Source organism: Dipodomys merriami, unplaced genomic scaffold (genome assembly GCF_024711535.1).
Source record: "Dipodomys merriami isolate MVZ:Mamm:240054 unplaced genomic scaffold, mDipMer1.0.p SCAF_85, whole genome shotgun sequence".
NCBI classification, from domain to species: Eukaryota; Metazoa; Chordata; class Mammalia; order Rodentia; family Heteromyidae; genus Dipodomys; species Dipodomys merriami.
This window is the reverse complement of record NW_027206457.1, coordinates 2,268,271-2,283,130: the sequence shown is the minus strand read 5'-3', so window position 1 is coordinate 2,283,130 and position 14,860 is coordinate 2,268,271. Positions and strand designations below refer to the sequence as shown.

The window sequence follows — 14,860 nt, the reverse complement described above, 5'->3', positions numbered from 1 at the left end:
TTTCTCATGCGCACATGCACACATGAACACATGAGCACAAAAATGAATAATTTTAGTTTATTCTTAGTCTTTCCAAAGACTTGTCTTGAAGGACCTTTGCTACATTCTAAAAAGCTTTCATGGGCTGGGAAGGTGGCTCAGTGGTAGAGCGCTTGCCTTGCATGCATGAGGCCGTGGGTTCGATTCCTCAGCACCACATAAGCAAAAAAGAAAAAAACCGGAAGTGGTGCTGTGGCTCAAGTGGTAGAGTGCTAGCCTTGAGCTGAAGAGCTGAGGGACAGCGTCCAGGCCCAGAGTTCAGTCCCCAAGAATGGACCAAAAAAAAAAAAAAAAAAAAGCTTTCATTCTGTAAAGAATTATTGAACATCTATTTGGGAAAAGAAGGCAAATGAAAACAAGATAGTACATAACTACATAAACACATACTAAGTGACTATTTGGATTCATAACTGGTAAGAGAACAATAAGCGTATGAACATGGAAGTAATATTCTAATCATCATGAATCTGATTTGTTTAGGCAACCTTTAGATTTCTTAAATCTTAACTGCAATGTACTAACCTTTATTGGCATTTATGTAATGGCACTTGGTCACTCATGAAGTGAAATGTTTGGGCATACTTTTCCTAATGTGGAAAAACTCCAAGAAATTAAAACACCTCACTGAAATGTAAGAAACCTGACTCTGCTTAGCAACCCCAACACTCAGGGGACACACATCTCTCCATTGTACCACAGAGAAAGACCAGAGAAAAAGAACAAGCAACAACAAAATCTAAAATATGCTGAAATAAATAAGTTTGGCCTAATTTTCACCAGAAGAAAAGTTGGGAAATATTTCTATTTCTTTAATGAGAATGGAATTCAGATTATTTATTAACTTACACTAATAGTAAAGAAAATTAGATGCTGGTGTTCTTCATAAATTTCAGTTGATTGAGAACATGTAGACTCCCCTCCCCTGCCCCCAAATGGGAAGACAATTATTTACTACCTTATTTTCCTTCTGTAACTGATTAGGGCCTAGCCCTTAGATCAAGTGACTACTAGCATGTTTACATAGAAAATAATAAAGATGATTATTTAAGCTAGTTAAATTTGTGGTAGATTAGTACAAAGAAAACTTTAAACACACATGGTTTCTTTGTAAGATTAAAATGCAAAATGGCTCAAGTAATCCTAGTCACTTAGGAGGCCAAGATCAGCGCACTATGATTCAAAGCTGGCCCAGGCAGGAAAGAAAGTCCATGAGACTTTTATCTATAATTAACCACCAGAAAACCGGACATGGGCTGTGGCTCAAGTGGTAGAGCTCTTGCCTTGAGTGAAAAAGCTCAGGGATAGCACCCAGGCCGTGTTCAAGCCCCACAACCGACACACACACACCAAAAAAGTATACCCATAAAATCAAAACACACCATGACTATTTAAAGATAGAGGAAAAACTCAACGATAACATTGGCATGTATGTGATATTTGTGGCTTTTAAGTTCTTTCCATGTAACTTTTATTAAAATATTAGTTTTACTGATCTTGAATTAAAAATTTCAATCTTGGATTACAGCTGTGGCTCACGTGGTAGAGTGCTTGCTTAGCAAGCATGAGGCTCTGAGTTAAATTCCTCAGTACTCAAAATTTAGAAATAAATAGAAGTAGAATAAAAAGAGTTGTCTAGTTTTCTATCATTCAGTTCACATTAAAAAAAAACATCTTTTAGAGGATTAAAAAAAGATTCGGACTCTAAATTAAATAAACCTCTTTGTAAAATAAAAGGTCAATCAGAAAGTGTCAGAGCATTAAATATGCAGGTTTCTAACAAGATGTTGTTTGACTCATTTTAACAAAGATATAGGTTAGTCTGTTCACAGTTCATTCTACTAAATAAATAATAATTACCTTTAGTTCTTCTATGGATTGGTAGTCATTGTTCTTGATCTTTTCTTTCATGGTACTAAAATCCATTGGATGTTTAATAATCATGGAGTAGCCAGGAGCAATAAAATCAGTCACAGGAAATGAAAAGAAAGCACTTGGGTCTTTTCTGTGAAGAGATGCAAAAGGCAAAACTGTGGGTTATTTCTACTAAAAACTCCTGGTCTAGAAGCAGAAGTTCAGATGTGAAAAGAATTTGTACTATGTTAACATGTTTTTCACTAAAAAAAACTGAAGAAATGTTTTTCAAGGCTGGCAGCTACTTAATAACAATAAATAAAATTTTACATGTCACCTTTGGGTTCTTCCCCTAAGGAAACCATCTTTTAGTCTCATTGTTTGTGTGTGAATGTCTACAGTCCTGTATAATTTATCATGCCCAATGTATTTTAGATATAACTTCCATATATGAGAGACAATTTGCACTGTTTTTGTCTTTCTGAGCTTGGCTTACTTCATTTAACATGGTTTGTTCTACGTACATCCATTTCTCTGCAAATGACACAATCTTATTCTAATGTACACACTATTTCAATTGTACACACTAGTATTTTTAAGACAGACCCTTTCTTCTAAACATGTAACCTTGGTAATCTTCTCCACAGGGGGAAAAAGAAAGCAAAACAAGTAACCTAGAAAAATTGACCAATATCTTAGTCTTTGGGAGATTAGTACTGAATATCTCATTTATCTACCACTGAGAAAAAAGCAGAAGTGAAAAATGAACACACATCTGCACTCCTCCATACTAGCTCTGTAACTAATAGGCTTGCACTCCTTCTGCAAAAATGCGTATTTTCTCAATCAATGCATATAATTTCTATTGTTTATTTGAAAACAGTGCTCTATCAATATGTTTTCACCTTTGGTTATATGTTCAAATCAGAACTAGAAAAAAAATTCTGTTGAGGATGGAATAGAAAAAATTCACCCTGGCCCTGTAAGTCAGTGTCATAAAGGAAGATAGGGTAAAGGCAATAGTATTTCCATCATCAAGGAACAATACTGGTACTGAAGTATTTGGCATTGGTATTTCTGTGCTGACAGTGCTCAGCATGTTTGAGTCACTAGATTTTCTTTCTATTCTGACAATTTGGCATACAAAGCTTTCTTTTTTTTTTTTTTTTTTTTTTTTTTTGTCGGTCGTGGGGCTTGAACTCTGGGCCTGGGCGCTGTCCCTCAGCTCTTCAGCTCAAGGCCAGCGCTCTACCACTTGAGCTACAGCGCCACTTCCGGTTTTCTGGTGGTTTATTGGAGATAGGAGTCTCACGGTCTCTCCTGCCCGGGCTGGCTTTGAACCGCGATCCTCAGATCTCAGCCTCCTGAGTAGCTAGGATTACAGGCGTGAGCCACCAGCGCCCGGCTTATACAAAGCTTTCTTATGCCAAATAACAGCAAAAGTGTTTCTGAAAAGTCCAATGACAATGTTATGTTTTCAGCATGTTGCCAGGTTCAGGGCCAAGTGAGGTATTTTATATCTAATTTGCACAAAAGCCATTAAGGTAATGGTAGCCTCACTAACATGAAAATACTGAGGCTCAGAGAGAGAAAAATCATGTTTGCAATTATAAATCTGAAAGTTGGCTGAGAACGTGGCTTAGTGGTAGAGTGCTTGCCTAGCATGCATGAAGCCCTGGGTTTGATTCCTCAGTACCACATAAACAGAAAAAGGCAGAAGTGGCTCTGTGGCTCAGGTGGTAGAGTGCCTTGAGCTACCACTCAGGGACAGTGCCCAGGCCCTGAGCCCCAAGACTGGCCAAAAAAAAAAAAAAAAAAAAATCTGAAAGTTGATCAGGTATAATTCTATTGCTACTTTTCACTGAAAGGGATCTAAGCTGCAAAAGTAAATAAGGACAATATGTAAAAATATCCATATGGAAATCTGTGTAGTTCATAATAGTTACTATGAATATCAATCATCTTAATCTATAGACGACCACTTAAAACAATCAGAGCAAATTATACTCTCAAGTTATATAAAGACCTAAAGCCACAAAAAATGGAATTACAAGGTTTGATTAAGTACATTTTTAGGGATTTTCTTTTCTTTTTTGTCGGTCATGGGGCTTGAACACTTGTCCTGGGCGCTATCCCTGAGCTCTATAGCTCAAGGCAAGCACTCAACCACTTGAGTTACAGTGCCACTTCCTGGTTTAGTAGATTTCTTTTAAAACCAGGCCTAGTTTTATCCCTCAAGGGTAAAGAATCATCCAATCACTAAGGCTAATTAGAAAAAATTATGATTCTGGGTTCTACTTCCCAAAATGTCCTGAGCAATGCTAACATCTTTGCACTTTTGAATACTTTTTTAGGGTGACATTATGAACCTATATGCTGTTCTATAATAGGAAGCTGAAACATTTTATAGACATATCAGGTCAAATATTTACCATCCACGATAAATATTGTTTACTTCTTTGGGACAACTAATGCATGATTTACTTAAGTGAAAAGCCTAGAGCTGTCATATTCTCAATTGCTTAGATACCAAAAAGAAGCCAACAACCACTGACCTTAATACAAAGTTGTGCTGACAATAGACAATATAGAGGCTTTATTTATTTTTTTAAATTTATAATGCCAGTTGCTGATGGTTCACACCTTTACTCCTGGCTATTCAGAAAGCTGAGATCTGAGGATCATAGTTTAAAGCTGGGCAGAGCAAAAGTCTGTGAGACTCTTACAGCCAATTAAACCCCCATCATCCAAAAAAAAAGGTGGAAGTGGAGCTGTGGCTCAAGTGGTCGAGCCCTAGCCTTGAGCAAAAAAAGAACAGACACAGTGCCTAGGCCCTGAGTTCAAGCCCTAGGACCAGCTCCAAAAAACAAAAACAGAACAAGGGCATAAACCTTAAGAAACCATATTTTTTCCTCCTAGACTTAGTATGCCAAATAGAGCACAGGTTTCACAGGTTCCCATATAAATATACAGAAATACTTCCATCTATCAGCCAAGTGGAAATACATACTGTTATTTCTGTTTTCAAGTTTTAATATCAGAAATTACTTCAGTAGAAGAGAAATTTGCCATTACAAAACAACCTTTAAGCTGCAGTTAAAACAGACCAAATAAGAACATCTAAAAGTTACTCTCTTGGAATACTTCTATTACCTACCCAAATATTTACCATTCACATTGAAACCAAGTATGTTTGGATTTAGGCCATAAAATATGGTGTTCAAAGTTGTAATCCTAGCTACTCAGGAGGCTGAGATCTGAGGATTGCAGTTCAAAGCCAGCCTGGGCAGGAAAGTCCCCGAGACTCTAATCTCCAATAAACCACCAGAAAAGTGGAAGTGGCACTGTGGCTAAAGTGGTAGAGCACTAGCCGTGAGCTGAAAAGCTCAGGTATAGCACCCAGGCCCAGAGTTCAAGACCCACGACCAACCAAAACCAAAACAAACCAAAACATGGCTTTCAGTAATCACAAATGAAAAGTGTTTGGACCTTTATACTCCCCCTTAAATCTTATAGAAATGTTGGAAGGACAGTTACCTCTGTAATTGTCTCATTAGCTGATTCAAAGCTTCTTGAAGAGGTGTCTGTTCTACTTCTAAAGCAAACAGACAGAAAAGAGGAATATTAAAATGGGATATTCTAGCAGTAGTACTCTCTTTAGCTTGCTTTCTATAATTATCTCATATAAAAATTCTATTTATCTTAAAAACATGTTAAAGGTAGGTTAGCATCAAAATTAAAGTTCTTGTACAAAAAGAAGAAAATTTTAAGTTTTCTTCACCAATCTTTAAACTTTAACTTAGAAACTGAAGTAGTCACTTTTCCTAGCTATAAGGCAATGGCTTTCTTCCTTAGGATGGATAACTCAATGGTTCCAACCTTCTTGTTTGGCTATTGAGCTTGTAAAAGGCTTCTCAGGTGGTAATTCTAATCTGATAGGGGTGTGACACTGGAGGTCTTTTTCTGCCTCATTCTCCACATGGTCTCGATCTCGCTTCCTTTTATCCTCCTAAGTGGAACAAAGAGAGAAAATTTAGAAAGATTTTAGAATCAACACCTTTAAATATGTAAGTCATTTTAGTTTGTGTTTGTATGTGATTGTGTGTGCACGCATGTGTATGCTTAGCACTTGGGCTTGAACTATGAGCCTCATATTTTTTTTTTCTTGGTCAGTTTTGGGGCTTGAACTTAGGGTGTGGGCGCTACCCCTGAGCTCTTTTCCTCAAGGCTAGCACTCTATCACTTTGAGCCAGAGCTCCACTTCTGGTTTTTGAGTGGTTAACGAGATAGTCTCCAGAGAACTTTTTTGAAGGGCTAATTTGAACCATGGTCTCAGATCTCAGCCTCCGAAGTAGATAGGATTACAGGCATGAGCTACCAGCGCCTGGCTGAGGCTTGTACTCTTTTTTTTTTTTTTTTTTGGGTCCGGTCGTGGGGCCTGAACTCTGGGCCTGGGCACTGTCCCTCAGCTCTTCAGCTCAAGGCTAGCGCTCTACCACTTGAGCCACAGCGCCACTTTCTGGTTTTCTTTTTTCTTATGTGGTGCTGAGGAATCGAACCCAGGGCCTCATGCATGCAAGGCAAGTGCTCTACCACTGAGCCACCTTCCCAGCCAGGCTTGTACTCTTAAACTTAGCTTTTTCACTCAAGGATGCCACTTCACCACTTGAGCAACAGCTCTACTTTTGGCTTTTTGGTGGTTAATTGGAGATAACAGTGTTAATGACTTTCCTGCCCAAGTGGGCTTCAAATCTAGGATTCACTGTAGTTTTAATGGGGAAAAAAAACCACTGGAAAGCAAAAAACCTTAAAAATGGAGAAATTTTTAATATGTTTTACTGCCATCTACTGGAAAGGGAGAGAATAACATATTATAAAAGAAAAATAGTTTATGTCACAACCAATCAGAAAAGTAAACATTTAGTACATACATTTAGTACATACATTTAGTACAAGATTCCCATAACCATTTGGTAAAAATTATAAAACATTATTGAAGGCCATAGAAGACCTGAATAAAGAAGCTATACTATCTGTATACATGAAGAGAAACGCAGTTCTCTCCAAAGTAACCAAATTCAATGTAATACTGATCAAAATTCTGAAACAGGGTTTATCATGGCAGATGACAAACCAATACATAGTTCATATTGAATAAATGATTCACAAGAGTTAGAATAGCTTTAAAAAGGTCATAAGATATTGTAGGTCTGGGAATGTAGTTCAGTTGTAGAACATTTGCTTAACATGCACTAGGTTTACTCCCCTCCCACTCTTTACCCCTGACCATTGTAAAACAACAAAACCCAATAATGATAATATGCCTTGCCAGACCTCAAATATTGGTATAAAGTGACAGTAATAAAGGTAGTATGAGCTGGACGTAGGAATAAACAAGCAGACCAAGAGAATATATTAGGAAGGCCAGAAATGGTCCCACACGTAGGACTATCATAGAGGGAGTATTATAAATCAATGAAAAATTGTTAGGTCCATGACAACTGCTTACTTACATGAAAAAAGAAAATAAAATTTAATCTCTACTTCCCGCAATATTAGAAAACAAATTACATACTTAAATGTAAAAGGAAATGTATAAAATCAAAGCCTTGGATCTTCAGATAAAAGAATATCTGATACCCAAAAGTTGGGAAATTTTTCCCTAAATAAGACACAAAAGAATAAATCTCAGGGCCAAGAGTGTAGCTAAAGTGAAAAAGCATCTGCCTAGCAAGCAGGAATAAAGAATAAATCTTAGCACTGCTCTAGAAAAACTCCCTTTCACAAAACATAGAAACAAGACTATTATTACACTACTATTTGAAAAAGCGAAAGAATTAGAACCAAGCACATGCTATTAAGGGGAAAATGAACTAATAAATTATGCCATCTTTACATAATAAGTGAAATAAATGGCCTAAAATTTTGTTGTCAATATGGATAATATTCAGAAACAATTTCTAGAGAAAAAGGTTTCAGGATTATCTGTTGAAAATGAGTAAGCATGTATTATTTTTTTTTTGTGTAGTACTGGAGCCTGAACTTGCTGGTTCAGACAGGGTGTTCTGGTACAGGAATCACACTTATGGGGAATCACTCATATTCTATTTTCCATTTTCACCTAACAAAGAACACGATTGGTTCCATTAAAAAAAAAAAAAGGTTCCACTTAAAAAAAAGTTCTAAATTGTACTCATGGCACACTTGATCCCAAATGCCATTAATCTAAGTGAACTGTTTTTTCACCATTAAAAAAAATATATAATTGTATTATAGATGTATATAGTATGTATGTGTATAGGTATATATGTAAAATTGGCATGATTTTTTTTTTTTTGTCAGTCCTGGGGCTTGGGCACTGTCCTGAATTTCTTTCTTTTCTTTTCTTTTTTTGTCCATCGTGGGGCTTGAACTCTGGGTCTGAGCACTGTCCCTCAGCTCTTCAGCTCAAGGCTAGTGCCCTACCACTTGAGTTAGAGAGCCACTTCTGGTTTTCTGGTGGTTTATTGGAGATGAGTTTCATGGACTTTCTGCTCGGGCTGGCTCTGAACTGCGATCCTCAGATCTCAGCCTCCTGGAAGCTAGGATTACAGGCGTGACCACCGGCACCCAGCGGTTCCTGAATTTCTTGTGTTCAAGGCTAGCACTCTACCACTTGAGCCACAGTACCACTTCCAGCTTTTTCTGTTGATGTGGTACTGAGGAACTGAACTCAGGGCTTCATGCAGGCTAGGCAAGCACTCTACCACTAAGACACATTCTCAGCCCAGCATGAACCTTTTGTAAGTTGATAGGCTTAAATATCTGTTCTGTAGAACAGAGAGACAGATTCTTCCTTTATATTAAATATAAAATGTGAAGCAAGGGCAGCTTTAGAGGCTGTGGTTCCCCTCCCCCTCCCCACTCCCTCCCCCTGCCCCAGGTGAAAAGAACTAGTACCAGCTGCCAGTGTCAAGTCAGCAAACTTTTACAAAGCCAGGCAGAACTGGCCAACTGCCCATCTGTGGTCTAGAGGCCTCACTTCAAACTTAAAACAGTGTGGACTTAGGACAGTACACTTACTTTCACTAGCCCTCTCCATCACTGCTAAGACCCAGATGTAACTGTGAACTATTATTTATAACAGTCAATGGGACAGAGTCATGAAATGGGAAAAGCTGAAACATAAGCTAGGCATGATGGTGCATACCTGTAATCCCAGCACTTGGGAGATGAAAGTAGGAGCATCTTGAATTCAAGGCCAGGCTAGATTGCATAGCATCTTTTCAGGAACTGTTATTTCATCTTTTAGATAATATGAACATATATAACTTTAAAACTTAAAGCTACATTGGTCAGAAAGGGTAATGTATAATATAATCTAGAATGGAAACTTTTTCTTTTTGGCTACATTAGGGTTTTGAACTGGCACTTTATGATTTGAGCCATGCCTCAACACAATTGGCTCTATTAATAATAATAAAAGGCTCCATTAAAAAAAAGTTGTAAACTGTACTCATGGCACACTTGGTCCCAAATGCCACTAATCTAAGTGAACATTTTAATTTAACATTTAATCTAAGTGAAGCATTTTATTGGTTACTTTGAAGATGCACTCTCTCCAACTTTTCTGCCCAGACTAACTTTGAACTGTGATCTTCCAAGTCTAGGTCTTCTGAGTAGCTAGGATTACAGGTATGAGCTACCAGCACCCAGCTTAGCATGTAAATTTTTTGCCAGCTGTTGCGCATCCAAATACTCAAGGGAGAAGGGGAATCACTATGTTTTCACAGGGATAGTATCTATACTACGGTCTGGTTAAACTAAGACACAGCGTTTTTTGTTTTTTTTTGGCATTGCCGATGACTGAACTCAGAGTCTTGTGCATGCGAGGGTTCTACCACTGAACTGTACCCTCAACTCATACTGTACACTTAATGCTTTGGTTAGGATCAAATATTATTCTCTGTAGGGTTTTCTTTATTATTGATCTTATCTATAGGGCATTTTAAACTAAAACAGTCTGGCTTAAACCATTTTTTTTATTGTTATTACAAAGGTGATGTACAGAGGGGTTGAAGTTACATAAATCAGATAAAAAGTATAGTCTGAGGTTTTCACCTAAACAAAGATCAGTTAAGACATCTTTAAAAAGTTAAGCATTTTAGGGGAAAATTGGGGGAAGCAAAGGAATGGGTGACATTGTCTAGAAAAAAAATTTGCACTTATTACTTGACTTACAAAATGGTAACCTTTCTGTACAACATCTAAAACCAAATGTTAAGGTGGGTGTTGCTGGCTCATGCCTGCAATCCTAGCTACTCAGGAGGCTGAGATCTAAGGACCATGGTTTGAAGCCAGCCTGGGCAGAAAAGTCCCCATGAGACTCTTATCTCCAATTAACAACTCAAAAACCTGAAGTAGAGCTGTGTCTCAATGTGGTAGAGGGCTGGCCTTAAGCAAAAGAGCTGGGGACAGTGTCCATGCCTTGAATTCAAGCCCTACAACAAACAACAACAAAAAGCTAAGCATTTTGTATTGGGTAGCTTGCTTTCCCCAAATTTTTGCTTATTTTCTTAAGTAACAGATTTCAGAGTTTTAGCAGAGTACAATAAACCTATTGACTTCCCCTAATTAAAAGACAACAACTTGCTGGGGTGCCAGTGGCTCACATTTGTAATCCTAGCTACTTGAGAGGCTGAGATTTAGAGGACCAAGGTTCAAAGTCAACCCAGGCAGAAAAGTCTGAGAGACTATGTCTAAAATACACAGTAAAAAGCAGGGCTTGAAATGTGGCTGAAGTGGCAGAGTACCAGCTGAGCAAGCATGAGGCCGGGTCTGCCTAGTAGAGTGGCCAAGGGATTAAAATGTAGCTAATGACATATAAGCAGAAAAAGAAATTCTAAAAGTTTGGAAAGGTTATTCTTTTATCTTCTCCTTATGCCTTCCTGGTCCCTGCTGCGTGGAACTGAGAGCACAGCTACCCGCACTCCAGCTGTGTGACTCCATAGGTTTCATATAGCTAAATTTTCTCAAGAAGAGACCAACGAGTCTGAAAACCTGTAGAAATGCAGAAAATAGCTCAGAGTAGCACCTGAAGATGCCTTCCCTAAGTAATACTAGCAAAAAGAACCACCTGCCCATGCCCAGACTGACTTGGAAAAAAAGACTCCAAAAGTCCCTACAGCACCAGCAACCCCAGAATCTACCAATGTTCTATGGTCCTTAGAAAGTGGAACTGTATGCAAATTCACTTCACAAAAAGTAAAATGGAAACTTACCTTCTACTTGCCCTACTCTGTTCAACTGGTAGATGCAAATGCATCTTAGTGCAGAATGGCATCAAGATAAACAGGTGTATCTTGATACTTACAAATGCAGTCAGGAAAGGGCAGTGGTTGGAACAAGACTGTAAGTCTCCCCTGAAGATTCTCATGAAAGTATACAAAAATGTGCACAATGAAACTTGAAAGGACTACTTAGGACAATACAAAATATTATTAAACAAAGAATGGTATAACAGACAATATACAGTCAAGAAAAAAAACATTGCTAAGCCAGGCACAGGTGGCTCATGCCTATAATCCTAGCTACTCATGAAGCGAAGGATCAGAGTTCAAAGCCAGTCTGGGCAGACAAATCTGAAAAATTCTATTCTCCAATTAAGTAGCAAAAAGCAAGAAATGGTAGAGTATCAGCCTTCAGTGAAAGAAGCTAAGTGAGAGCTTGAGGCCTTGAGTTAGCCTCAAATACCAGCACAAAAACAAAAAAGAATCACTAAATATTGATTTAATCAATAATTATGCTGAACTTATACTGTGAGAATGAAAGAAGTGAAAGTAGGGGATGAACGGTATAAAAACAGTACTTTAAGCCCCCTGTTCATCACCTTATAACAGTAATTTAAAAAAAAAATAATTTCTCGTCTCTTGAATCACAATGTCAGCAATAGATGTAAACTGTAAAGTCATTAAGCAACAATACAAGCCTACATTTAGAAATGGAGATAAATATCCAAAGGAAAACAATGTAGAATGTAAAACTCCATAACAGTATGCATGAATGCTGTTGTATATAACAGCCTTGTAGTACTCTTGTCTTTTAAAAGCTACATTCATAGCCAGATGCTGGTGGTTCATGCCTGAAATCCTAGCTACTCAGGAGGCTGACACCTGAAGATTTCTACCTAGACCAGCCTAGGTAGGAATGTTTACTAGACTCTATTGCCAAAAATAACCAGCAAGGCCGGGCGCTGGTGGCTCACGCCTATAATCCTAGCTACTCAGGAGGCTGAGATCTGAGGATCGCGGTTCAAAGCCAGCCCGGGCAGGAGAGACCGAGAGACCGTGAGACTCCTATCTCCAATAAACCACCAGAAAACCGGAAGTGGCGCTGTAGCTCAAGTGGTAGAGTGCTCGCCTTGAGCTGAAGAGCTGAGGGACAGCGCCCAGGCCCAGAGTTCAAGCCCCACGACCGACCAAACCAAACCAAACCAAACCAAACAAATAACCAGCAAGAGCCAGGCACTACTGGCTAGCTACACAGGAGGATAAGATCTGAAAATCGTGGTTTAAACCAGCCCAGGCAGGAAAGTCTGTGAACTCTTATCTTCAATTAACCACCAAAAAGCTGGAAGTGAAGCTGTGGTGCAGGTAGTAGAGCACTAGGCTTGAGCACGAAAGCTCAAGGGCAGTGCCAAGCCTGGAGTTCAAGCCACAGGACTGGTACCAAAAAAGCCCCCACAAAAAAAATTTACTTTCAAGATACAGTTAAGTTATTCAGTAAAAGGTTAAAATTTATTTAGTGTAGAACTGTAGGACAATTCCAGACAGGAATGGGATCACCCTTGGAGAGAAAGTTTTCAGTTACTGTTTTGTCTAGCTTACAAATCAAACACTACTTATTCTTTCCTACTAACTATAAGTGGTTTTTAACTTTTATTCCTGGTGTTACCAGTACAACATTCAAACTTGGCTTTTTTTAGACTTGGTTTCAGTATGTAGCCCAGGCTGGTCAGGACTCCTGATTCTGCCTCAACCTTCCTATGGCAGGCACAACCACGACCAGCTCAACTTTTAGAAAGCATTTGTGGCTCATTCCTATAAGCCTAGCTACTCAGGAGGCTGAGATCTGAGAATCAACAGTTATTCACTAATATTTCATAATATATGAAAATCAATAGGTCCAAATCACTTTGTATTAATTCTGACAAACAGTGAGGCTTCCCTGGGCGTAATGTCTTACCCTTCCTGGGTTAAAAGGCTTCTTTGAAGCAGCTTCTCAACAACTCACCGTGCGAGGCTCCAAGTTCTTAACAGTATAAGGATAAGGCCGTCCCAACTCACAGGTGGTTCGCCGTCTTTCCTGCCCTGCTCCTCCATAGAGCAAGCTGGACTTTCCCAGGCCATCTGAAGCTTCCAGGGTCTTACTGGACACTAGGAAGTTGTCAGGCGAGGCCGGCGGCTGGAGGTGGGGCACCCCCGCCCCCGGAGATCTTGGGGGTGACGCCCGCAGCCATCCTTACCTTGACCCTCCTCCGTTTTCTGCCCTTTTCCTCCCCCGAGGCTTGCTTCTCCCCTTTTTTCCTCTTTTTCCGCTTTCTGTCCTTGTGCTTGTCGTGATCGTTTCTGTCTTCAAAGAGGCTGGAGTCGTGTCCGGAGCTGCCGGTGGAGAGCTCGGTGACCTCGTTCCCTCCCACTTTCAGGACCAGCTTCAGCGGCTTCTCCACATACTCTGAAACACAGCGAGCGCGCCGGCGTTACGGGAGGGCTGGCCGGGCGGCGCCGCGCCCGCACAGGGGCCGCCGCGCTGGGCCTCCGGGGCACGCGTGGCCGCCCGGCGCCTGTCGAACGGCAGACCCCGGCTGCGGGCGCGGCCGAACGCCCCCGGGCCTCTCGGGTGGCCTCCCGGTCTCCCACCGACACCCACACCGGGGCGCCGGCTCGAACGCCGCCCTGCCCGGCTGCTGCGCGGCTGGGGGCCGCGCCCCGCTCCGCGGGTCGGGCCTGCTCGGGCGCCGGGGGGCGACGCGGGCAGGCGGCGCTCGCCGCCCCGGCCGCAGCGCCCTCCTCACCCTCGTAGAGGTGTTTGTCCGACTTGTGCTTCTTGTGCTTCTTGCCCATGTCCGACCGGGCCCCGATGCCCGCCCCCCGCGCCAGGCCCAGGCCGTGCGGCGCCGCTTCCGGTCCGGGCCAGGCGAGCGGAGGGCGGGAGCGGGGCCCGCGAGACCCCGCGCCGCGAGGCAGGGGGACGGCGCGCGCCGGGCGGCGCGAGGCCCCTCACGAGAAGACGGCGCGCCCGACGCGGCCGAAGCCCGAGAGCAACGCTGGCGCGGCGGGCGGCCCGCGCACCGGCGGGAGAGAGAGCCCTTCGCGCGCGCGCGGGGGGACGGGCGGCTGCGAGAGCGGCCCCTCGCGGCTGGAGGGGGCGCTGCAGCCCGCCGTGCGGGGCGGGGCCGACGCGGGGCGGGGCCGACGCGGGGCGGGGCCGGGGTGGGGCTATTCAGAATCCCTCTCCCCTCCCCTTCTTTCCACTTTTCTCCTCTTTTTCCTTCTTCTCCTTCTTTTCCTTCTTTTCCTTCTTCTCCTTCTTCTCCTTCTTTTCCTTCTTCTTCTTCTTCTTCTTCTTCTTCTTCTTCTTCTTCTTCTTCTTCTTCTTCTTCTTCTTCTTCTCTCCTCCTCCTCCTCCTCCTCCTCCTCCTCCTCCTCCTCCTCCTCCTCCTCCTCCTCCTTCTTTTTCTTCTTCTTCTTCCCTTTTCTTCTTATCTGATTCCTTTCTTCTTTTCCTTGCCTCTGTTTCTTTTTGCTTAGCAGTACTATGGAACCCCTCCAGTACCGGATAACAGATCCAACAGGCCCTGTCCTGTGCATTGGTGACTGAAAGATTCAAATCGAAAACAAATAAGACCTTACACGGTAATAAATAAAGGCCTCCAAGATGTGAATGAAAAACACAACCACCCGGCACCAATGGCCCCCTCCTGTAATCGTAG

General features: G+C 41.5%; 1 protein-coding gene across 1 annotated transcript in view; it reads right to left on the bottom strand.

Moving 5' to 3' along the window:
- The window catches only part of Brd7 (bromodomain containing 7), a 35,538-nt gene extending 21,315 nt beyond the window's left edge, over positions 1-14,223 (bottom strand). Inside the window, exons 1-5 of the mRNA XM_070011959.1 lie at positions 13,943-14,223; positions 13,394-13,602; positions 5,770-5,899; positions 5,428-5,485; positions 1,897-2,041 (exon numbers count right to left, since the gene is read on the bottom strand). Coding sequence (XP_069868060.1) covers positions 1,897-2,041; positions 5,428-5,485; positions 5,770-5,899; positions 13,394-13,602; positions 13,943-13,991 — 591 coding nt within the window. The 5' untranslated portion in view covers positions 13,992-14,223. The remainder of the gene's footprint in view (positions 1-1,896; positions 2,042-5,427; positions 5,486-5,769; positions 5,900-13,393; positions 13,603-13,942) is intronic.
- Between the last annotated feature and the right edge of the window lie 637 nt (positions 14,224-14,860).